Source organism: Panicum virgatum, chromosome 5K (assembly GCF_016808335.1).
Source record: "Panicum virgatum strain AP13 chromosome 5K, P.virgatum_v5, whole genome shotgun sequence".
Taxonomy (NCBI): Eukaryota; Viridiplantae; Streptophyta; class Magnoliopsida; order Poales; family Poaceae; genus Panicum; species Panicum virgatum.
Window position 1 is genome coordinate 20,954,743 of NC_053140.1, and position 26,027 is coordinate 20,980,769.

The following is a 26,027-nucleotide window of genomic DNA, read 5'->3' on the forward strand; positions in this document are numbered from 1 at the left end:
GCGCCTTTCTCAACACAATTTCTCAGAAGGCAATCGATCCATCGAGTTTAAGCAGGCTACAAGAGGATGTTGTCCAAAGTTTAGTCAGTCTTGAAATGATATTTCCTCCATCATTCTTCAATATTATGACGCATCTTCTAGTTCACCTGGTCAAAGAGATTGGTATTCTCGGTCCTGTTTTCTTTCATAATATGTTCCCTTTTGAACGATACTTTGCAGTCCTAAAGAAATACGTTCGTAATCGGGATCGTCCAGAAGAAAGCATTGCAAAGGGTTACGTCACAGAGGAGGTCATTGAGTTTTGTGCTGACTATGTGGAAGAACTCTGCCTAATTGGGATTCCAGTATCACGTCATGAGGGGAGGCTGATTGGAAAGGGCACACTTGGAAGAAAATCAGTAAATGCCACAGATCATGCCACGTTGAGCAAAGCACATCTCACAGTTCTGCAACAATCAGCCTTGGTGGCTCCATACATGGAGGAGCACATGCAAATTGTGCGAAGCATATACCCTTTGAAGTCTGAGACATGGATTACAAAACATCATAACGATACATTCGCCACCTGGTTGCAGAAGGAAGTCATGGCTAACGATCAAATTCATGAGCAGCTAGCTTGGCTGGCCAGGGGTCCGGCAAATTCAATCTTGATGTACCAAGGATATGAAATTAATGGTTACACATTTTATACAAGAGCCCAAGATAATAAGAGCATCAATCAAAATAGTGGTGTCCGTATAGATGCCACCGACTCTAGTGGCCAAATGAACTCATATTTTGGTTACATTGAAGAGATCTGGGAACTCGACTATGGGCCATTGAAAATACCTCTATTTCGTTGTCAATGGGTTAAACTCACAGGAAAAGGTGTTGATATCGACGAGTACGGAATGACAACGGTAGACCTAAAAGAGCTTGGCTATCGAGACGAACCATTCATCCTAGCTAAAGATGTCACTCAAGTTTTCTATGTGCAGGACATGTCTAGCAAACCGAGAAAGGACAAGCCCAGGAATAAATCAATTTTTGTAGTTGCCGGAGATGAGCCAAAGCGCCATATTGCTCTGGAAGGAAAAAGGAAAATTGTGGGAGTCGACGATGTCACAGATAAAGAAGAATACAATAAGGTTGAAGATACGACTCCGTTCGCAGTGGAGGTTGACACAAGTATTCTTTTAGCCGAAGAGGAGGCTTCGTACGCACGTCATGATCATAATGAAGGGACGATTGTAAAGCGAACCATCGTTAACATTCCTTTAGTTGAATGATTATGTCTTTTAATATTTTCTGTGAACATTATTAGATTTATTGGATAATTAAATGATTTTCTAGGCATTTATTAGATTTATTAGGCAATTAAATGATTTATTAGGTAGTTAATAGATTTATTAAGCAATTAACAAATTTATTAGGCATTAATCAGATGTATTATTGAATTAACTAATTTATTAGATCATTAAATGGTTTTCTAGGCAATTATCAGATTTATTATGCAATTATCAAATTTATTATGAATTATCTAATTTATTAGATGATTAAATGATTTATTATGTAATTATCAGATTTATTATGAATTATCTAATTTATTAGATGATTAAATAATTTACTAGGAAATTATCAGATTTATTACTCAATTATCTAATTTATTAGATGATTAAATTATTTATTATGCAATTATCAGATTTATTACTCAATTATCTAATTTATTATATGATTAAATGATTTACTACGCAATTAATATATTTATTGGGCAACTAAATGATTTTCTAGGTAATTAACTGATTTGTTTGTGAACTATTAAAAAATAGAAAAGGAGGCCTAAAGTACCAAAGGTATCTTTTTGCAAAAAAAAGGTTGCGCGGCAGGAGTCGAACCCTGGCCGCAGCTTGCAAAGTGTGTAGTGTTGCCATTGAGCTACTCTGTGAATTCGAAACAACGGGCGGCAAAAATACTAAAGACAACAGAATTTTCGGCCTTAGGTACCGGTTGGTATTATTTAACCGGTACCTTAGGCCTTTTAAGTTTCCTACCCGTTGGGAACTAAGGTACCGGGCGCAAACCTAACCGGTACCTTTGCGGTGCCTAAGGTACCGGTTGGGTTTACAACGGTGCCTTAGGCTTTTCTTAGGTACCGGGTTATGTTTTCACCCGGTACCTAAGGGCCAGGGTAGAAAGCCCTGTTCTTCTTCCTCCCACTCTGCTTCCTCTCCAGTACCCGATCGTCGACTTTCGCGACGCACCCTCCACGCCCGATCTTCCGCCGCCCCCTACGTGCCTGGTCGTCCACCGCTGCACCGTCTCGACGCCGCTGCCCTCCACGCCGGCCGCCCTCGACGCCCCCGCTATCGACACCGGCCCCGCCTCGGTGCCCCCGTGCCCCCGGCATCGGCCTCCACGCCGCGCCGACCTCGAGCGCCCCGGCCACCTCCACGCCGCGCCGACCTCGAGCGCCCCGGCATCGGCCTCCACGCCCCCGCCCTCGACGCCCCCCGGCGCGCCGCCGGCCTTCCCCCGTGCCCCTCCTCAACGCCGCGCGCGCGGCCCCCTCCTACGCGCCGCGCGCCGACTCGCCGGCCTCCTCCACCGCGCCGCGCCGAGCTGCTCCCCCTCCACCACTGCCACCGACCTCCCCCCATCGATGTAAGCAATGGCGCCGCCGCCGCCGCCGGCTCTTGGTTTTTCCTTTTTTTCTTAATTATTATATCTAATGTTTTTCTATGATTTCTAGTATTTAATTATGTAGTGAATAATGTGTAATTTTCTAGTTTGTAATTTCTATTTGTACTATTTAATTGTGTAGTGAATAATTTAGTATAGAGAGAAGAATTTAGATAGAGAGAATGTAGAGAATTTAGTATAATGAAAAGAAATAATTTCTATTTAATTTTTGCAGTGAATAATGTACATGTCAATGTCAATTATTTGTTACTTTTTTTACAAGTGTAATTTAGATGTACATGTATTCAAAGACTTCAATTTATTGTAAATATACTTGTATTTAAAGACTTAAATTTATTGTAAATGGACACGTATTCAAAGACTTCAATTTATCAGGCTCCTCTGTAACTCATTACATGTATTCCATGTGTAATTTAGATTGATTTAAATTAATTCTCGAGCTCGAACACCTCGACGCTTTAAATTTAGAGTACGGCCCTGTAACGCGTTACTAACACACTCACACACTCTCTCTCACACACACACACACACTAACACTCTCTCTCTCTCTCACACACACACACTCTCTCTCACACACACACTAACACACTAACACTCACACACACACACACACTAACACCTCGGCGCTTTAAATTTAGAGCGCGGCCCCCTAACACCGACGCTCTCTCGCTGTCTCCTCACAGACACTCGGTCTCTCGCTCTCACACACACTCACACACACACTCACTCACTCACACACTCACTCACACACACTCACACACACACTCACTAACTCTCTCTCTCTCTTTCTCTGTCCCACTAACACACAAACACACACACACACTGACTCACACACGCACACACTCACTAACTCTCTCTCTCTCTCATTCTCTGTCCCACTAACACACAAACAAACACACACACACACACACACTCACACACACACACACACTCTCTCTCTCTCACACACACACACTCACACTCACAAACACACACACTCTCTCTCTCCCTCTAACATACACACACACTCTCTCTCTCACACACACACACTCTCTCTCTTTCAAACACACATATTCGTTCAAAGAATTGAATTATCCTGCTTCATTTAAGGATGGACACATACTCTAACACAGTTTTACGGTTTCAGTTAAGGATGGACCCCTTTGGTGATGACGAGGCCGCCAGGCAATACATGTTGGATGCAATAAACGAAGATACGAGGGCCAACACCACCCAGCCAATCGGTGAAGAAGATGCTCGGACAGCTGATTCGTTCCTGAATATGTCTGGAGATGCCGATGAAGAAGATGATAACTTTGCACCGCCGCCCAATCAACAGCAGCATGTTCCAGTACGAATCTTAAAACTATATGCATGGTGACTTCGGTAGATTAGTTTTGCGATTAACATATCTTTTCTGTAATTTAGTCGACCTCCGCATCGACTTCGTTGAGCCAGTCAAAAGGGAGACGCCGGCCAACCAAGAAAATGGGGGGAAGACAAGTCGTTACAGAAGTGGACGCAGAGGGCTATCCAAGTGCTCCAGAGGCTGCTAGCACAAAATTTGTCAACCAATGTGGGGTTATTGTGCGGGCAAGAATTCCGATCACCACAAGACTATGGAAAACGAGCAAACCCGAAGAACAGCAACACGCCGTGCCTGCACATCAGAAGGAAATGCTATGGGCAGAACTCAAGGATATGTTCACTCTTCCTGAAGGAGTTGACCAAGAACTTGTGAAGAAATGTGCCTTGAAAAAGATGGCCCTTGCCTTTGCAACTTTCAAGAAGAAGTTGTACATCAATTACATCAAGAAGGATAAGTAGCCGAACTGGGACGATCTTCCTCAGGTTAAACCATACTGGGAGAAGTTCAAACAATACAAACTATCAGAGGAAGCCCAAGAAAAATCCGAACAGACCAAGGTGAATGCAGCAAATAAGAAGTACAGGCACCACCTTGGGGCTGCCGGGTACAAGAAGTCAATAAAAAATGGCAGAAGATGGAGCAAGACCTTATGGATAGAGGCATCAGGCCGACGACTTGGGATTGGCCGGATAGATCCAAGTGGTGGTTATTTGCTAATGGCATGACACTAAACCAGTTGGATGCAAATTTGGTCGTGCCCGAGCATATGCAAGAAGTGTCCCGCGATCTAGTCGCTGCAATAGATGAGACCCAACAAGGACCATTCCATCCTCAAAGGGAGAATGATGAGCTGACAAGGGCATTAAAGAATCCGGAACACCTTGGACGAGCCCGCGGCATCGGCGTGGTCCCATGGAAAGTTGCTTGGGCCGGAAATTCCTCTTACAAGACTCACCGAAAGAGCAAAGCCGAACAGGAAGAGAAACTTCGTGCCATGCAAGAAGAGATGACAAGGAAGGTTGCGTCCTTGGAATCTCAGATGGACGCCAGGGTCAATAAGGCAGTGCAGCTAGCTCTGAGCCAAAGGGGCACTGCTGGGTCGCACCCGGATGTTGTGATAAGCCCGGTCTCTCAGCGACGCAGCAGCTATGCATCCACAGTGGCGCCCGACGTACAAACGGAACAGCAACCCCAGGTTGAGCCAACGGCGGTAGATGACCAGAGGTATCCAGTGGACGATGTCACCATGCCGACACCGTGCGAGCTTCATGTGCGAGCAAGAAATATATTCATTTATGTCGCATATGGGTCAGCCCTGCCCCTGAATCCTTCTACTACAATTCATGGAAGGCCGATACCCCCTGGCTACACCTCCGTCACAGTCGAGCAGATAGTTGGAAACAATGAGGATCTTGAGCTCGACTTTGTTGGAGGGGATGGAGAGAAGACATTGGGAGACGCACTGCACGGGGTCGTTCTATGGCGCAAGGCCGACATCAAACTTAGTGCAAGCACAACGGCTCCCGTGCAGACCTATCGCCCGTCTCCGCAGTCTCCCTCACCGCCGTCCCCACAACCACCTCCTTCACCACCGTCTCCGCCGGCGCAAAGGGCCACGAGTACTCCAACTCCTCCTGACCCAGAAAAAGGAAAGAAAAAGACAGCATCTGGCCTCCCAGCGGGTGGACCCTCAAAGAAGAAGCAGAAAACGGTCGAAAGAAAATTAACCTACGAGAAAACTGCTGAGGAGTTGGAAGAGGAGCCTGCTCAATATATAAAAGAACAATTGAAGCCTAAAGTCCCCCACCGAGGGAAAAGGTACCTCTAGAACAAGTGAAAAAGCTTCTCTCAAACCTAGACAACCCACCAAAACCGAAAAGCTTACCCTCGGACTATGATCGTACTCTGACAAAAGCACACAAGGTGAGAAATCTGAAGAAAAAATGTGGCAAGACCATTCCTCAGCTTGCCACACAACAAAAAGGACTCGAGCCCCTCCGGGTGCCAGGGTTGTCACTCCTACACCCGATGGACGTACAACTCCAGGCGGTCCTACAGGCCGCGATATTTCTTTCTGAAACTGGATTAACGCTAGAGGAGGCAACGGGGCAAGTGGAGGCGGAAATCCCTGTCGCTCCCGTTCTTACTCCATTCCAGCATGGAAAACCTTTTGTCACTGAGGAAGAGGAGAAAAGTCTAGGCACGCAGATGTTCAATTTGCATAGATGGTACCTGCGAATGTCGAAGGACCATGGGAAAAAGTTTGGAGTCAAGTATCGTGACCATGATTTCTTCCGCGGGGAGGAGGACTTCTGGGTGTACTTCGAAAATTTATATCACATTTACCATCGACAAGCCCTCGACGCCGCTATCATCACCATTTGGGTTTTGTAAGTATCACTTACCTCTACATTAATATTTTTTGTTAACAAGAACATAATTATATGTGTGCATTATAAAATTTCTATTGTATCGTTTAGACAGGAGACCCAAAGAAGCCGAAAACATGGATGGCACCATCAGATCGGCTTCATGTCTCCTTTGCTAGTCAACCAGAAAGTGCTCAACGAAAATTACAAGGAAACGTGCGAAAACATGTACGATTCATTGACTAGGCAAAATTACAAATCCTATATATTCATACCATACAACTTTGGGTAAGACTTGGTTGACTCAATCCTCTGTTATATTACTAAATAAATAATAAGTCGTCTAATACATGTATGTATATATCCTATCTATATCCGCAGTTATCATTGGATTTTACTCATACTTTCCGTAGAGACCGGCAATCTTATAGTCTTTGACTCAATGAGAAATCCAAAGTCCGCAATCAAACATATCATAGACCCCTTGAACAGGTAAGTTCAGTTTGCACAATCAAATCTTTTTTCTGTTAATAATAATTTCTGAATATCAAACTTAACTTTGAGCGCAGGGTTTGGAAAAAATTTGTGAGAAATAACAAAGGACGTGGTCAATGGAGGCCCGAACTGAACGTTAACATGGATTATCCGGTATGTTGATTCATAAAGATTTGTCTAGTTAAGTATATAATCCCAAATGGTTCTAAATTGAGTAATTTATTTGTTTCTCCTTAAGTGTGCGAGACAACAACAAGGAACTAATTGGTGCGGGTACTACGTATGCGACTACTTGCACATCATGACTCCATGCGGGAAGGTTACTGATGAAGACACGAGAGTACGTCTAAACCGTTCACTAGTATATTTTCATAATTGTACTAACGCACATGATGTTAATTCTTTTTTTCTAAATGATAGATGTCTTAAATGGCGGATGAATGTTACTCTACTGATCGGATCAACGCCGTGTGCAAGCAGCTCGCCGGATTCATTTTGAACGAGATCTTGGATCCTAGAGGCGAGTTCTACCACGACGGTCACATCCATAGAGGACTTCCATCTACCTCCTGAGGGGACCAGTAGTTGGACTACAAACATGACTTGTACATTTGTAAATATTTTTAAATATTATGTCTTGATGTTTGTAAATTTGTAAATATATAAGTTCATCTAATTAGCTTAATTATATGCTCGCATTTCACTTTTAGTTAGTTTCAAATATTCTCTGAAAACGAATACGAACGACCAATGAACGTATAGTACTGTAGAGTTTGAGTGCGTTTAGCAATTATAAAATAATAAATAGTAATAAATATAACAAAGAAAAATGGATTTGGGAAAAAAGGGAAAATGTCATTGGTACCGGTTGGAAAGACCAACCGGTACCAAAGGGGCTGCCACCTTGCGTCAGCGTGGCAGCCTCTTTGGTACCGGTAGGACTTTCCAACCTGTACCAATGGGTGCCTAAGGCACCGGGTTAAATACCCGGTGTCCTAAGGTGAGGCCATTGGTCTCGGTTGGCGGAAACCGGTTGGAAAACCTGTGCCTAAGGCCATTTCCATCCGGTACCCATGGTCCGTTTTCTAGTAGTGTATGCATTAAAAACACACATTACTACGAATTTTACTACCCCCGCGATTGCCACCATAATTTTCTCTCACCGGACTGCTGGTGGTGCTCCGCCGTGTGTGCTAAATAGTTATTCAACTCCCAGCGAGTTGAATAGACGGGTCCTAAGGTTTGCCACCAAGTCACTACTGTCACCTTGATCCCGCTTTTCACTAAGGAGGTTCTCCACAAAGGAAGGATATCTCCATGTTCCCCGCACAAAGCCGTTGACGCCGATCCACACCAAGCCAGAAGGTCGAAGACGTAGCTGGCGAGCCACCAAAGCTCCAAGAGGCTGGCACACCAGGATACAAGCTTGAGCAGCTCTCAAGCACAACACACAACGCACACAATCTTTGCTCTTGCACTCTCTCACGAGCTAACCTAGCACTACCACTCTCAAGTGTGTGTTAAAGACTAAAAATGTGATCACTAAGCTCTTGGATGGTTTGGAGGTGTTCTTCAATGTGTATGGGACTTCCGTCTTCTCCAGCAACCTCAGCTGAGCCGAGGTGAGGCATATATATAGCCCTCCAACAGAATAGAGCCGTTTGTAGCCATTGGGGCTTTTCTGCGTAGGGCGTCAATTCAATCGGTGAGGGACCATCGGTTCAACCAGTCACAAATGTATTTTTGGTTGCCTTGATTTCAGCCCCGCCCAAAGTTTGGCATTTTTGGATTGACGCCCGGGAGCAACCAAACAAGGGTATGAGAAAAAAAGGGAAAAAGCTAGATTTGTAATTAATAAGATTTGTTTATAATGTTCCAATAAATTTTTGTGATGTAATAAAGTAATAAAATAAATAGTCAAAGTTGCATGTAATAGTGTGAAAGACAAAAAGGTCAAAGAAAAAAGAACGGAGCAATTATTAAGTCATTCAACAGCCTCTTAACTTACACACATAAAAGAAAGGGTATAGCTTTGCTTCTTTTTTTTTTGTTGAAAAGTGATTTCAAGGAACCTATAAGGACAAGTACATTTGTGTCGTCTTAAAGGCGGTCTTATGCAGTGACACGTAATCTTAGAACGATCTACTAGACAACTTCTACAATAGCTTGTCTTTTTAGTTGTCTTATATTTATACCACATCTCTTGTTATGTGGGTGAAATAAAGAAATATTTTGAGTTGGTGGCAACAACAACTCGTACAATGGTGGGAATTGCATGAGATGATCTATGAGACCGCTGACGTGTAGCAATGTATATCTATACTATAAAAGTTAAAATAATTGAAAACAATTCTCATCCAAAGTGAACCACCCTTACCCCTCACAGATTGCCCCACAACACAAGTCCCAAGATGGTGGATAGATGAAAACAACTATTTCTAAAAGGTTTTCACTCAAAATCTCCAACTTTTCTCACCATAGTTCTCCTATGCACCCACCGTACCCACCTATGAATCTCATATGGAAAGCCAATTAGCTACTATCACATGTTAGCATACGCAGCCCTCTCATAATTAGCCTCTTATTTCCTTCCCTGATGAAACAAATATTTTCATGCACGGTGATCAATGTTTCCAAATTTATTTACACAATGGTTTTGAAAGGATATTAATTGACATAATTGTTTTATGGAAGAAAAAGAAAGATGTGTATTATTTTTGAAAAAAATAAATACGTGCCGGTGGCACTACATCTTCAAACAAGGTAATACAAAACTACCGGAGGTTACAGATTTTCTTTTCTTTTCTTTTGAAAGGTAATTCTCTCTGTTTTTTTTTCCCAGCAATCCGTTTGGTGGACATGCCACGTAAAGTACACTTGGGAAATTGGGATCTTTACGCAATCATCATGCTTGTGGATGTGGTGCTCACCGGCCTAGTTTGTAGGGGCAGACCTATGAATCCAAGACAGAGTGCCAAGTAAAATTAGGCCTTGTTTAGTGCATAATTCAAAATTCAAAATTCCAAAACTATCCCATGCATGAAGTATTAAATTTAGACTAAATAAATAACTAATCGCACAGTTTGCTTGTAAATTGCGAGGCAAATCTAATAAACCTAATTAGGCCGTGATTAGACACTAAATTGCTACAGTAACATGTGATAATGATGGATTAATTAGGCTTATTAAATTCATCTCGTAGTTTATAGACGAGTTCTGTAATTAGTTTTGTGATTAGTCTATATTTAATACTTTAAATGTAAAAAGATTCCCTTTTAAAATTTGTACAGGAGTCATCTAAACAAGGCCGTAGTAGAAAACGTAGGTTGGTCTGAGAGTTCCGTTTCATCTATATTGTTGGCATGACATCCGTGCAAAGTTGCTCTTGTATATTAGAAAGGTGCAAGTGCTCTATATGATAACGATGAAGTGCGTGTGGTAATAAATTACTAATGAGAAATGTTTTTTTTTGGAGAGGGAAATAAAGCTGCAGTGTTTTCTATAATATTGATCAAATATATAAATAGTTTGACTCTCCAACGTGTCTATTATTGTTGTTTTATTTTTGTGGAGAGGGAAATAAAGTTGCAGTCTACAGATAGGACGCGTTGGTTATTAATCAGCGGTCTCATCTCCGATCCGTGTTCGCAACAGCCAAGTACAATTTTCAGTTGCTCTTTTTTTTTTAGACCAGCAGAAAGGGAACAACAATAATAAAACCGGCTTAGTAATAGCCTTAAACAACTGCCACTGATCCAACTTTTTGCGGCAATGACAAAATTTAGTGGAGTTTGTTTTTGTTTATCTGCCTGCCAGCTCGTCTCTTCGTCCGTTGCGAGCTCGCCACAGCAACGACAATAATAGATGCACGCATCATCGCCCATGCTGCATTGACTGCGCAGGTCTTGGTCTGGAAATCTTTGTGTTGCATTGGGGCACGGCACAAGTATGTTCGTCGCATTGCTTGCCAACTGTGCTGTGCACATGTGTACGTTGGGCAGCTACTTGTTGTACTGTACTGTTCATTTGTTAGTTCTAATCCCAATCGTATGACCCCAAACACATGTGATGCAAATGCAATCAATCATCTAACGCCAGCAACTGCTTAATTAGTCTCCAACGGCGATTGGCCATTACCGGAATCCGGGACCGGAACGCCTTGTCGTCTAGCCCGATCGCTCCTTTCGCTCGCTGTCAAGGTCAGGAACGGCATTGTTTACATACAGTAGCCATAACTAATTACACACAGGCAACTGGAGAAAGTAGTAGGTGACCGTCAGTAGCAAATTGATCGATTGGTACAACAGTGTTAGCTCGCAACTGCAGCACAGCTATGCAAGAGCCAGCAGCGTATCCAACTGAAACCCCAAGCAATGGTTATGTGACGACGCCAAGTCTGAATCCCCGTGTCAGGCGTGCCGAGATTAGCGAGATGATTTCTCGAACTTTCGCCGCGAGCTTGGCCTGATGGCCGTGTTGGCGCCGTGGCACCAAGCCAGACCGCGGGGGGAGGGTTGTTTCCGCCGCGTCCGGCCGGTGACGGCGACGCGGCAACCACCGGCACATGCAGGTATGCACGCCCGGACGGCGAACGGTTGACGAATGACGAGCGCCGGACAGGGCTCGGCCTGTCCGGGGCACCTGCCTCCTAGGTTGCCCATGCTTAACGTAATAAAAAGCACGAGTCCTATGGTTGAAGGCTCGACAGCGAGCGACGCTGATTACGGCCGTGACTGGCGGCACCTTCCGCCGGTCATCATAGGCCTCGTTTTTTTTCTTGTTTCCGAATGTGCCCTTGTTAACGATCTCACCCGTTAGCGTATGTCTATTATTTTTCAACGCAAATTATGCCAATCCTGAAGCAGTGCAGCAGAAGTGCAGAACGACGGGTTATTCTTCATTTCACGCTCCTCCATAATTCAACTTGCCCTCCACGAGGGGGAACTGGAAAAAATAAAACAAATGCGCATGAATAAATTGGCATCGAAGGCTTCTTTTGCTTGACGCATGCAATGCATTATCCACACGGATGGGCCGAACTGAGTTCTAATCCTTGGCCCATCCTGCCATCCACAGCATATGGTTTTAAGCAATATTTGGCCCAGTGAAACAAACCAAGCAGAGTTCCATGACTCGAACCATTACCCAGTAAAAGCAACTGAGAAAACCGACGGACAGCTTTCTCCACTCAGGCATGCTATCTGCCACCACAATCGAGTAGTTTCTACCGTAAAACACTAAATCATATGAAATTTTATTTTATCATTATGGTTCAAATGCAGCCATCCAATTTCCACTCTTAAGAGACCAGACGAGCTTATTTGTGCCGGTCTCCAGAAACACATCATCACTGGTTTTAACCTCCTCAAACTTATCAGGATGATAGCAGGTTCTTCTGGGCAAGTAATACCCCCACTGCTGTACACATGACAACAGAGATCAGACCGTCTCGGGATCGCAAGCACTCCTTCCATGTCAAGGGCTCGGAGACTTTCCTCAACACCTCCTGAAACTGTTGTTTGGTGTCATCCAGTGACCCAGAATTGTCGATCACTATGTCCGCTTCCGACTTCTTCCAGTCCAGAGCAAGCTGTGCGTTGATCCTGTTCTGAGCTTGTTCTTCAGAGCACCCATCTCTTGACATGAGCCTCTCGATCTGGGTTTCTGGATTAACCCAGACAACAATGACTGGATTTGTCCATCTATCCATCCTTGTTTCGAACAGCAGCGGGATGTCGAGGACGATAACCTTGCATCCCTTCATCCACAGTTTTGCAATCTCCCAGAATATGCCAGAAGAAATATGTGGCGCCAGAAGACTGAAATTGAACAATAAGTCATACATGAAATGGCGCCAATCATGACAGAATATATTTACCAAAGGAAAAAGTCTAAACTACTCCCCTCAATTATAGCCAAAGTCTGGATAACCCCCTAAACTATAACTTGGTTCAATTTACCCCCTAAACTATACCATTTAGTTTATTTTATCCCCTAATACAATTTATCTTTTTTGTTTCTCCATACACAAGTTGGATTTTAATTTCAAATTTTGCAGAGTAGTAGTGGACATCATAATGCATATTTAGAAAAAGTTTTACAATTTTTCCCCATTAGTTTTCATATAATTTTGTACTCCAATGATTAATTTATTATTAAATATTCTAACCTATCAAAATAATAATAAAAAATTATGATCTATTTTTTCTAACATCTGTTATGGTGCGTATTAATATGCTGTAAAATTTCAACTCAAAACTCCACCTATGCATGGAGAAATAAAAAAGACAAATTATATTAGGGGGTAATTTGAACCAAATGGTATAATTTAGGGGGTAAAATGAACCAAACAATAGTTTAGGGGGTTATCTAGACTTTAGCTATAGTTGAGGGGAGTAATTTAGACTTTTTCCTTTACCAAAAGATATTAGCACGAAGGAATCATTATGCACTTAAGTCATGAGATGAGATCATTGGAGAGCAAACAACTGCGAAGACCTATCTCAAAGTTAATTATGGCACCTTTCAATGCAGTGAACTTTAGTTTCTCCAGCATTCAAGGATTGCTCGTGGAAACCTTGTCACATTTTATTATTAATATGAAACATAGATCAGTATTAATAAAGCACATAGTTGGTATGTATAGAAACATACAGCAAAATAATGTCATTTTTCATGCCAACCAAAAAGATATTCGAGTACATGATACAGGAATAAGTGATGATGCTCTTCCTGATATGATTATTTTGTAGTAATAGCTAGATAAGCAAATTCATTCATAAATCTGCATTCTTAGAAAAAAATGCAAAATATTTGAATTAGTGAAAGCTGTACCGGTTAAGAAGTTGTCGCTTTGATGGGTCAGAAAACACAATTTGTCCCAAGCGAGCTCTGTCAATTTCTCCATTGTCTAACAAAATTTCATCCGCAAAGGCTTTTACAATCTTCTTCCAACCTCCAGTACCTTTCTGCACTACATTCTATATATGCAATGCTACGAAATTAGTACAACAAATATTTGTCACCTCTCACAGGCCTCACGGCATCAAGTGAAAAAAAAAAATCAAAAAGTACTATTAATATCTAATAGACATGCTTTGCAGTGCAAGTTATATATCTAAGCCATGCTTGGCAGCAACTACTGTTGTGGTTTGCGAGTACAATTGTTGCTAGGCCACATATCAAAATGACAGAAAAATATTGCTCCGGGCATTATGGTGGCACTGATTCTGTTATAGTTGCCAATTTGTTATCCAAGCTATCCATTGATTAAAGAAACAATTATATGATTTTACAACCTCCAACCAACACAAGACTACGTTTGAGAGGTTGCCAATCCATGTTATCATGTTGTTATTCGTACAAGATCTGTTCTAAACAGTTCCCATTGGAAGAAGAGAATAAGCTCTGCAAATAAGTTCAGGAATCTTTTTTATTTTGAGTCTCAAGTGAATGTACATGTCTGTAATGAGTGAGATGAATGCCACAGCTTCATGTGAAAATTAACAGGATTCTTTCTTGGAACATAACTGCATAGGTGGAGATAGCCGGTGGACTCTAATTATCAACTTATCTCCCCCCATACAGACCAGGCTCTACCTCCTCTTATTTTTGCCAAAAGCAAAATTGGCACGACTATATGTGACTTTTTTTAACACAAGCATGCAAAGACTGAAGTTTTGGCGTCCAGTTATTTACACTAAATGCGCAAGGACCTGGTTGTTCCTCTTGTTGATTCTAACCAAAAGCACTGCTGAGTGTAATTGACAAATCTAAGCTTTACGGTGAGACCTAAAGTGTACCAAATTTAACATCATACAAAAGCTCGCAGCTTAAAGCTACAAACTTTGAGGCTAAAACTAAGTAGGCTTTGCACGGAATTGTCAGATAAGTCAAGGACTGGGCAGCCCGCTTAGCTTACCCGAGCAACGACGTCGGCGTCGACGACAGGGACTCCGGCGTCCTTGAAGAGGTTGGACACGGTGCTCTTCCCGGACGCGATCCCGCCCGTCAACCCCACCAGCCTCATCTCCTAGGTTGCCCCCCCCCCTCTCGCTGCAAACGAAAACAGCGTACATCCTCAGTAGCCGATCTCTTACTTCCACAGGGAACGGAGCACTAGGACCAAAGGAGATCCAAAGTTGGGGAGAGGGAGTTTACCCGGGGTGTTGCAGTGCAGGGCGCTCCGGCGGTGTTGGATTGGGCAGCGATGGGTTGGAGGAAGGGAGCGGGGTAGGGGAGGAGGGGAAGTCCGGCGGCGGCGCCGCAGGTTTGTGTGGCGGCGTTTCCGGTCGAGGGAAAAGAATATGGGGGCAGGCCGGTTGACAACGAGCGAGCTAGGGTCCCGTTGGGATCAGATTCTAGATTTTGATAAGCTAGGATTTTGGATGGATTAGAGAATCTAGATTTAGGATAAAATGGTTGTTTGGAGACGTGGATTTCAGTAGCTGATAATCATGGGCGGGGAGCCGGGGACGCGGCGGGCGACGGCGGGGAGGCTGGCACTACGGGCGGGGAGGGGAGGCTTGCCTGCGCTAAGGAGCAGCACCCGGGCGGGGAAAAGCGCTCGGGCGGTCCGTGGCGGGTCGGGCGGCTCCTGGTCCTGGGCGGCCGCGCGCGGGGAGTTGCCATGAGGGCCTGCCTGGGCGGGACTGGCGGCAAAGACCGAAGCTTGCCCCGGCGGGGAGGGGCGAGACGGGCGGCGACTGCTGGTAGGGACGAGGGCAGCGACGGTTTGGGGGGGTGGGGTACAAGTGCAGGCGGTGGCGAACGAGCTGTGGCGGCGGCAGCCTGTGCGGGGTATGGGCGGGGACGGCCGGCAAGAGCGGTTGCGCAGCCGGCGGAGGAGGGAAGCGGGAGTCGAGGACGCCGACTAGAAGGCGGAGGTGGCGAACGAGGAGAGAGACGTGGGGAGGGAGAGGAGCAAGTCGCCTGAGACCGACGGGGCAACACAGTGGTGAATGGATGTAATTTGTCAGTGAAGTTCATGGGCAAAAATGTAATTTCAGCATGCAGTACAAGCTGGAATCAGCACCGCTCCAGCATCTAGGATTTTAAGAATCCAAAAATCTCACTTAAAGAATCTGCATTAAAATCCAGCCTGTTTGGAAGCCTAACAGATTCTAGCTTCTGGATTTCTAAAATCTACCCTCTTCCAAACGGAGCCTAAGTTCGGGTCAGCTTGAGGGCTGCCAAAAAAAAAATTTGAGAATCAAACAAGCTCCGAAAGGACCCACACAGCAAATTAGTGGCCGATGATGAGGTAAGCAAATTAGCTGGTGAGCCTACATTCGCCATTGCGTAGCCTGGTAGCCACCAAGTCTGCTGCAGATGCGCCTGCTCTCCGTGCATAGAGGAACAATCTTCTAAACTAGCAGGATCGTTATGTAGCATCAAAATTTTTTTTTGCAAAGAAAGTAATGTATCATCAAATATTCAAATTAACAAGAAAGATTGAATTGTTCAACTTCAAAAAGTTCCTATATCATCCTCCAGATCAGTTTCACAACCACAAATCTAAAAGTACATTCCAAAAAAAGTGTTTACACTGACGGTATTATACAGGAAGTGCATTCCACATTTAGCGAGGTAAATCACTCCAAGAAACAAGTTCTTGCTCCATGGTGTAGCATCGAGTGGCTTCATGATTATTTATGGAGTCAGAAATTGCTCCGAGCTGATTATACTGAGCGCGAGAACTTGAGTTGGACTTAGACAGTAACAATGGCTCAATTTCATTGTCCACTTGCAAATCATCTCGATTCTTCTTAGTTATCTTACCCCACAAGAGCTGCAGTCTTAACTCCACCTCTCTCATTGTAGGTCTCTCTTCTCGGTGAACCTTTAAACACATCTCTGCAAGTGAAGCCATCTCATCAATTTCCCCCTGGCTTGCTTCCTCAATAACCTGAGGATCCAATATTTCTAAGGTAGTTTTATCCCGCAGTCTTTGAATGAAGCAATGAGATAAATTCTGCTTTTCACCCAAGCAATTGAGAAAAATTGGTTTCCTCCTTGTTAGTAGCTCAACTATAATCACACCGAAGCTATAAACATCGCTTTTCTCATTTAACTGTCCTGTATGATAATACTCAGGATCTAAGTACCCAAATGTCCCCTGCACAATGGTGACAACATGAGTCTCATCAATAGAAATGGATCTTGAGGCACCAAAATCTGAAACCTTTGCGGTGAAACTATCATTTAACAGTATGTTGGCAGATTTCACGTCTCTATGGAAGATTGGGATTGAAGCAGCCGAATGGAGATAAGCAAGAGCAGTTGCAGCCTCAAGAGCAATCCTTGTACGGTCATCCCATGTTAACAAACATCTGGTACTCAAATCACCATGAAGAAGATCATAAAGTGTGCCATTCGAGATGAATTCGTACACAAGTAAAGGCACATCAGATTCAAGACAGCAACCAAAAAGCTTCACCACATTGCGATGAATAATTTGAGATAAGATGGCAACCTCATTTATAAATTGATCGATCTCACTTTGCTCGACAACTTTGGACATTTTGATGGCTACCACACGTTGATCTGATAAAATTCCCTTGTAAACCGTACCATGACCACCACAGCCAACAATTCGTGTCGAGTCAAAGCTATTTGTTGCCATCTCTAGTTCTTCTAAGGAAAATATTTTTGTGCTCTGGGTAGCACTTTCCTCAGATGAGATTAGCTGCTCCAGGAGTAGGCCTTTGTTTCTCCGGAAGTGTGCCCTTCGAATTGTCCTTCGGATGTGTCTCCTCCATTGTTGGATTAATATGGTCGTACTTAGCGTGAGAACCAAGACTCCAAAGCCAGAGCCAAGTCCAATAGCAACAGCTGCACAAGTAATTATATGGTTGTGGGGTCAGAGGTACAATTTGATTAAATTTTTTGTTTCTCAATATAAGATCTTCACAAAATATTCAACGTAACAAGGTATGTTGTAATAGTATTTACATACCAAAAACAAGGCTGCGATGTTTACTAGAAGTGCATTGCCTTTGTACAGGATCAAACGATGTGCCTTGAGGGCAGCTGGTGCAATTATAACTTCCTTCCCGATTAAAACATGTTTCATTACACAAGTATGGTATCACCAAGCACTCGTTAATATCTGCAAGTGACATTGCAGAAGATGAGCTGAAATAATTGGATAGTGTATCGTACTTGGAATTCAAAATTCAGACACTTGTTTCCTTGTGGAGGCAGAACCTTCAGTTTTGTGCCACTGAATAAGTTATGGGGATAACACGCCACTGATGGTCCTACTACGTTTCGGACTGACAACGAGTGACATATCAAAGATTATTCCCTTTTTAGTGGCATATGTTGGGGATTGTTTACATAAATTTTGTACTACATCATTCATATTTTGGCTATCTATTTAGTTACCATAAGATTTTCCATAAAAATACAACTGAAAGAATGATGATAGATGCAGAATAGGCATACCATTACAACCATTCCTTACGTAAGGGTTTCCTTCATAGCCGTGTGAACACTTGCAACGGTAACCAATGTAGACTGGTCCATGGGTGACATTTGTGCACTCACTGTTTGTGCTGATGCATGCATATCTGTTCTGGTTCTGGTTCTTTGCCACGTCACATGTTGTGTTGCTGATAGCCCATTTCCAAATACCATATTCCCCAGAGAAATCAATATCATCGTCCATTAGATAGTCAATTTCCGCTTCATACATATCATATGACATATGTTGAGGGTCATAGGTTTTGTTGACATACAGGAGTCCTCCATCGACAGAAATATTTACCACCTCATATTGCCTAGATGATGGTCCGATTAGGGTCAAATTTGACGTGCAATTCAGTTGAAATTTGCTATTAGCTGAACATTCTTTTTCAAGCCCAAATGGGAATGGAATACTTGTATTGCCACATGATCTTGAACAGTTCATCAGCTTCCCGTCACTAGGGTTGTACTCTGTTGCATTTAATGAATATTAAGAACAAGGTGACTTGCCACAAATACGAAAGTAATAAGACAATAAAAAAATGCTTGCCTATTGTCAAATACAAAATAATTCATTGAGTGGAATGTGTGTGTGGTCCTCAAACTTATCATGATGTGCCATCTAGAGCCATCAACTCTCAAACCCGATGTAGATGACACATTGTTACAATAACTTTTAAGAACCTTCATGTACTATACTCTTATTTATGCATGTTCAACGAATTTTTTTATATATGTGTATATGTCAGCATTATTATTAGCTGATGAAAAAGCAATGCTTTTCGGTGGAATGATAAAATAGGTTGAAAACACGCTATTTCAAGGCACTTCTTTAGAGTGGGGGGGGGGGGGGTAGGGGGACGTTGAGGGAGTTATAAATTTCTTAGAAATGAGAAATGCATATTATAAAAATGATAAAAGTGACACGCACTCGCTCTAAGATCTGGTTTTTTTTATGAAACAGGAAGAGCAGGGTACTTGCAAGCCGAAACAGAACTCATGAAATGAAAAAAGAAAAGAAACAAAGAAAATCAAATATATATATATATATATATATATATATATACACACACACACACACACACACACACACACACACACATACAGACACACACACAGTTCGGACAATTATTCTTTGAGGATCTAGCAAGTCTACCAAGGTGGTTTTACCGGCTGGTGTTTGTCGTGAGCTCTTTGCCGTGTGCAACACACAGCAAAGCCTTTGCCGTGTGTCTCTAGCATATGGGCAAATAAGCTAAATCCCGTAGTGAGGCTAACACACAGTGAAAAAGGTAAAATTCGTGGCACTGAAGGCACACAGCTCTACGATGTAGGGATGGACTGATGGTTAATTAGCATCAGTTGTATTTTGTCTATATCGGATGCCCTAAGAATTGTGATATTATTGTAATATAATTATCTAGTCAAGATACACCAAAAATACCAGAATTATTGACTTCGGCTCGTATTCAGCCAAAAATGAGATATCATAGCCTTAGGGTCATTTCAGATATTTTACCACTCAGTTCAGAGAATCGACTCAAAATAATCAGGATTGCCAAATACCTAGCTTATCTAGTCAGCTGGCTTATCTTAAAATCTTGCTTCTCGGCAAAGTGAGGTCCGGAGAAGCGGAATCAGCAGGGCTTAAGTATATACATGTGTATGAAAGTGCATGCATTTGTTATGTGTTTTAAGAAAATTATGGTTGCTTGTTTGTGAGCTGCTGTAGAAAGCGGTTGCAAAAGATCAGATATACTTTGCTTGGGGGGGATTAAATTAAAATTTTAAAAAAAACACGCAAACATGCACATGCGAATTTATAAATTGATCATGGAGGGCAACATCGCCGTTAGAATTGCAGTATTTACCTGAGGAGCACCCGTCCGGGCCAACAACATAGGGGTTGCCATCGTCGTTTCCGTTGGAGCAGCGACATCTGTAGTACCCTCTGTTTCCATCATCCCCACAATCGCTGTTAGCAGCACAGGCGTACTGCTTATTCATCCTAGCCATTCGACAAGTCGGTTGATCTGTGATCACAGGAAGTAGGTATGCCGTAGCAGCGCCAATGGTGCTTTGGTTAATCTTATCGGACAACAGATCAGCCATGCTAAAACTGTAGCCTCCTTCAGATAGTAGGAATGCTTTGACGGTAGCATTCGCAAGCGCAGCAGGCACTGTTTCTTCCTTTTGAATGATGGAAAGTGTAAAGGCACGAACTTGCTTTTGCAACGCGATGTTGCAGCATCCCATGCCGTTACAGTCTCCTTCCTCTGCCTCTGTTCCCAAAGCCGCCGAATCAGCGCACGTGCTAGCACAATTACCCAGCAGGTCGCCAGGACCACTAGTAGTATTTTCGAACAAGAAGGCCTCAAAACCGCACCCGACGATGAACACAAAAGCTGACTGCGGATAGATAATAAGGCTCTTTCCAGGAGCCTCCCACGACCAGCTGTAATTGTCAAATGCACCAGGACTGGTGGCGATGTTGAAGACGATGGACGCGTAAACATCGCCATATGGATATTGGTAGACAATCTCGGTGGTGGTGGTGGTGTTGGCCAGGAAGAGTTTGGGAGGTCGGGTGCTGTTGTTGCAGTTGACCTCGAAGCCCGGGCGGAAGCAGCCCCGCCCGATGCCGAAGGGGTACGAGATGTTCACGCCTCCACAGGATTTGGGGCAGTGCGCGAGGTCGGCGGCGGTGGGGGGCGCGGCAGATACCCCCAGCACGGCGGTGGCTGCAACCAGGAGCGCTAGGCATGCCAATAACTCGAACCACCACCGCTTGGTAGCGCGGACGGTAGTAGATGCATCCATACCAGCAGGCATGTTGCAACAAAGTTTCCTACTCTAGCTTGCGCGCGGGATTCTAGTGTACTTGTGTTTCAGGATCTTAACTGGAGTTCCTGCAGCCCTGGAGTAAGTATATAATGCTAGCAGTAGTATAGTAAACCACGTGCACGTACGATGACCGCCTCCTGCAGGGCTGCAGGCTGTGACTTGCGATTGCGAGACTTGCTTGGAAGTCAGTCGGTCCATGGCTGCACGCGACGACAGTGAAGTTGTGTAGCGGCTTAACTTGTGAGTCCCCATCCTAGCTAGTTGTAAATATAATAATTATGGTGGGGAATGGAGCACTGACCGAAGATGTAGCCATCTGGCCACAGAAAAAAGAAGAATAGTAAGATTTACAGTTGTGTCCAGACCAATGCAAACCTGTAGGTGACTTGTATTCCCACTGGCCTCCGGCGACAGTTGTGTCGTTTATGCCAACCTGTCATGCCATTTTCATGATATGTATGTATGGGGTCACGACTACCATGGAGATAAGAATCCTAGCCGTGCCCCCTACGCCAATGAACTTTCGCCATTCAGGAAAAAATATACTAGCTCTAATATTGAATTCTCACGAAGCCCATAGAATAATTAAACCCTAAACAACAATCCACTGAAAGATACACAGTAGCCTTCTGAGACAAATATTTCAAGTGTGGCCACTTAATTTTTTCTACCATTATACCAAGAGAGAGAGAGAGAGAGTGTCTTGTCGTCCTGGTCGATGGTGACCGGAGGGACGGATACCCTAGGGCCTAGGTACTGAATAATAAGGCCTTCTCCAGTGCGTTAACTCCCTCATAATTCTCTCATACTATAAATAGCATTGGTCAACATTAAAAACTAGGGATTAAATGCATATCCTGAAATAATGTTTCAGTTTTGCATCATGGATGCAATCCCTCGCTCTCTTTGTCTATCAAAATCATGCATGCAAGCCAACATCCAAACGTACGGTCACAATAAGAAAACAAGGACTTTTACTGTCATGGATAATATTAACTATTTTGGAGTAATTTTAAACATTTGGAGACGTAATTTTAGGATATGTTCAATTGTTTAGGATCTCCACAAGTAATTTTAAATATTTGGAGAAGTAATATTGATTACAATTGGATTTGTTCCATCAGCATAGTTTGTTATGCAAGGCATAAGTAATTTTAAATTCACTTAGGCTCTGTTTGGATGTTGACATTGGAGGGCCTTGAATTGAATTGGGTTCAATACCAAATCAACTATGGTATTGAAATGAGATACAATTGCAATTCTATTGTTTGGGGTGTGGCTCGGTATTGAGACTAGGAGCACATGCGTGGGAAGAATACCGGTTGGCATTGAGATTGATTTTCAATTCCGAATTCTATGTCATCCAAACAGTTGACATTTGCATCTGCCAATTCCAATTCCGAATTCCGAGTCCTAATATCTACATCCAAACACTAAGTAATTCACAAATTTGACTGTTCATGAATACCATTTCAAGAACTAATTTTAAATATCTTCCAAGGTCCTTGATTATACCATTTGTCATGCTGATGAGATCAGTCCACGCAAATCAATATGTGATGCATATTTTTGGTTCAGAATGAGATAATGCATGGTTCTTTTGCAACTCCATGCACCATGGAAGGAAAGCAAGCGAGGTTGCAGTCTAGTCACGCTGGAGAACAGAACGAAAGCTAGGAAGCTCTTGTAGCAGGGGTTATCTACCATCTAATGCTACCCCTGCATGGTTGAGCATCATCATCACTTCCTGTGGCAGTCCCGCCTCAATTAATCCGGCTTAAGTGCGCTAATCATCACCGAAACGGTAACCAGGGTTAACACGCACTTAAAACGGAGTAATCCGCCTGTGCTGTCGGGTAAAATCCCGATTAAACCACTTGAAACAGGATCGACAAAGCAGTCTAGAGAATGTAACATTCCACAAATTTACAGTACAGAGTATAAAACTGAATTATTATTATTACAAACCGAGTTTGAATTCATAAAAGTATAACGGAGTTCAAGAGTGACGGAAAACGAACGATAGTCTAGCATCGAAACAAGACATCATGATGAAGCCCGTACATGGCGTCAGCCACATCTTCAGATGTACCACCTGAAAAACAAAGCCACAAGCAAGGCTGAGTATACTAATACTCAGCAATGCTTACCCGATTAAGGGTATACTTAGCCCTTTATCTAGACATGCAAGGCTTTTGACTTGAGGGGTTTGTTTTGCCGAAAAGTAGTAAAGAGTAGATCCTTAATTTCAGGTTTTAGCTTCCAAATTCTAGTTCAATTAACCATTCTAGGTGAGCATCTATCCAATAGCATACATGGTGGAAACAATTATCTTTCATCAACCAACCAGCCAATTTCATCATCATCATCATCTTCCACTTCTTACTCTATGTGGCAAAAGGGTTAAGTAGTCTCATTGTCCGTGAGCGGCGGAACGATTCGAATCGATTTTGTTAACCTGGCCAGGAAGACCTAAACACACGTCACGTGGTTACTCCCAGAGTCACACGTGCAACTTTTCCCTTCAATTCCCGCTTCACGGAACAGGCCCACCGCCCTCGACTACAGAGCCCGGCTCTGCACCCGTCATCCCAGATGAGACCAAAGTCAATACAGTGGGGAGGTATGTTCCGGCCTCGGTTCAATCCAGTACTTAAGCTTACCGATTACCATATTCTCGGCATGTGTCATGTATGTTCAAACGCTTAACCACCACTACCACACACTGCGACCTTAGCATTTTCTGCACGAAACAGACGGGGTCTCATCCAGAAACATCGTACCCTGACCCCGCCCATAGACCTTATATTCTGCAGTATGTAGTAGAGAACCTATCATCTCGCGAGCGGCAGAAACCACTCGACTTTTACCGTTCCTAATTAGCAGGACATCTACTCGCACTTAACTTCTAGTAACCAATACCTGGGTACCTAGGATCATGCATCTAAGGTTCCAGTCAACTCCTGTAAACATAAATGCACAGATACATAATAGGAACATAATTTGAATAGCATTTAAAATACTGGGATTGATGCACCGGGGCTTGCCTGGAATTAACACTAGGTCAGTGTTAGTTAGAGGCTTCTGGAGTCGGGTTCGGATTCTCAACGGCGTCTGCAAAGTTCACTTGAGCTTCTCCGGGACCTGCTTCGGCTTCAGACACCAACTTGTACATTCCGTCTGGTAGGTTCGTCGGCTCTATATGAATGCATATGTATGAGACGAATATAATGCATTTATTTTTTTTGACATAGATGGAGATCAACCAAACTCAAGTTGGAGGGTGCCACTACTTTCTTTTTCATCCAGTTGGGTAGTCATTTATAGAGTAGTAATTTAATGCAATTTAATTCATAAAATCAAAGTGGGGTTTTCATTATATACCAAAACATACAAAAGTTATTTCTTCTAACAAAAACAAAGATAACATGCTTTATCCAAAACTATAGTTACTCATAGCTCATGGGGTTGAAATTCTGCTGCAAGGAACAAAACTAAAGTACCAACTTACAATAAAATTTTCAGCTATTTTCATGAAGCAGATTAAACATGAACAATAAGTTAAACAACTTCTGCTGGGATAAAGATCTATTTTTATAGAACAAAGTAGGAAGCTATTGATTCTCAAAATTTTCATACATGTTCATCTACTTAGAACCAAGCTCTAGTAAAACTATGAGATTTTTCTAATGAAGGAAACTAGGGTTTTTGATTTACAAAGTTTATTCATGAATAAAACAAAAGAACTAGTTATACATTACTAAAAATTCCAAAAAAATTCTATAGCATCTAGAAACAAATGTAAGACTGTCATAAAAATTTCAGCTCAAGAAAACTAGTATAGAATCTGGTTGATTTAAATCTATTTAACATAGGCATAAACCAAAATCTGATGAAACCTATAGCTAGATTTGTCAAAATGTTCTCAAATTTTTACAGTAATCTATTAATATATGGTGTAGCACACTGTCCAAAAACTAGCCTTAGTTCATGAATACAACAGGAGATACATTTGTGTGCTATTTAATCTAATCTTTATCCTATATTAAAATAGAAGCATAATATGAACATGTGACTGTAACAAAAGTTGTAGGTTTTGATCTAAGGATTCGAAAAAAATTTAGTTTGCATTTTTCTGATTTTTCTAAAATTTTATATGGAATTTACAAGTTTGCTGTTTTTGAAAATAAAAGAAAAAGGAAACGAACTTTTGCATCTAGGCCCCTGGATTTCTGTTTCTTCTCACGGGAGGTCCTTGGCGGAACTGGACAGAACAGGGGAGGGTCGGCGAGCACCGTTGGAGGGCGTGGAAGCTGTTGGGCGGGTCGGTTCTTGAGGATGGAGGCCGGAGGAGTGAGCTCCACGGGAGCAGGGCGACGGCGGCCATGGGTACCGCGGCGGCAGCTCGCCGGTGGCTTGGGGCGGTGGTGGAGGGGTCGGGGAGGACCAGTGAGCCGAGAGGGACTCGTTCCCAGGGGTGGCTCGGGTCGAGGGAGGGCGGAGGAGGGGGCTCCGCGTGGAGGCCGTGGGCGGCGGCGCCATGGGCGCGACGCGAGCTTACCCGCGAGCAGCTGGAGCAGGGGTCGGGCTGCCATGTCGAGAGAGGGGAGGAGAGCGAGATGAGGATGCAAGCAAGGAAGGGAGCGAGGGCACAGGGGAGGTGGAGAGAAGGCGCACGACACGGCTCGGCGCATCGTCGCCGTGGCGCGTCGAGCGGCCATCCTCGACGTGCGCGTAGGGAGGTAGCGCCGCGTGGAGGGGTCGAGAGCTTTCGGGAGAACCCAGGGATGGGGAAGGGCTGGGGGCGCGGCAAGGGAGCGGTG

At 43.4% G+C, this 26,027-nt stretch overlaps 2 protein-coding genes across 3 annotated transcripts; both read right to left on the reverse strand.

Moving 5' to 3' along the window:
* Positions 1-12,116: 12,116 nt before the first annotated feature.
* On the reverse strand, positions 12,117-14,943 carry LOC120706897 (dephospho-CoA kinase-like). The gene is made up of 3 exons (XM_039991647.1): positions 14,813-14,943; positions 13,726-13,871; positions 12,117-12,710 (listed from the first exon to the last, which is right to left on the reverse strand). The coding sequence occupies exons 1-3, from the start codon at positions 14,918-14,920 to the stop codon at positions 12,266-12,268; spliced, it is 699 nt and encodes a 232-aa protein (XP_039847581.1). The 5' UTR covers positions 14,921-14,943; the 3' UTR covers positions 12,117-12,265.
* Positions 14,944-16,289: 1,346 nt separating this feature from the next.
* Positions 16,290-21,314, reverse strand: LOC120706902 (wall-associated receptor kinase 2-like). Of its 2 annotated transcripts, XM_039991649.1 has the most exons (4): positions 20,232-21,310; positions 18,340-18,831; positions 17,849-18,001; positions 16,290-17,724 (listed from the first exon to the last, which is right to left on the reverse strand). In XM_039991649.1, exons 1-4 carry the CDS (start codon positions 21,190-21,192, stop codon positions 16,472-16,474), a joined length of 2,859 nt encoding a protein of 952 aa, XP_039847583.1. In that variant the 5' UTR covers positions 21,193-21,310; the 3' UTR covers positions 16,290-16,471. The 2 variants fall into 2 exon arrangements, with proteins under 2 accessions (XP_039847583.1, XP_039847584.1); XM_039991650.1 differs by lacking the exon at positions 17,849-18,001 and having other exon boundaries at positions 16,309-17,724; positions 20,232-21,314.
* Between the last annotated feature and the right edge of the window lie 4,713 nt (positions 21,315-26,027).

Coding starts and splice junctions, on each gene's coding strand:
- LOC120706897 (XM_039991647.1), bottom strand. CDS start 14,920: ATGAGGCTGGTGGGGTTGACGGGCGGGATCGCGTCCGGGAAGAGCACC. Junction 13,872..14,812: donor ACGCCGACGTCGTTGCTCGG/GTAAGCTAAGCG, acceptor TTGCATATATAG/AATGTAGTGCAGAAAGGTAC. Junction 12,711..13,725: donor AAGCGACAACTTCTTAACCG/GTACAGCTTTCA, acceptor GTTCAATTTCAG/TCTTCTGGCGCCACATATTT.
- LOC120706902 (XM_039991649.1), bottom strand. CDS start 21,192: ATGCCTGCTGGTATGGATGCATCTACTACCGTCCGCGCTACCAAGCGG. Junction 18,832..20,231: donor CCCGGACGGGTGCTCCTCAG/GTAAATACTGCA, acceptor TAAATGCAACAG/AGTACAACCCTAGTGACGGG. Junction 18,002..18,339: donor CGTAAGGAATGGTTGTAATG/GTATGCCTATTC, acceptor TGTCACTTGCAG/ATATTAACGAGTGCTTGGTG.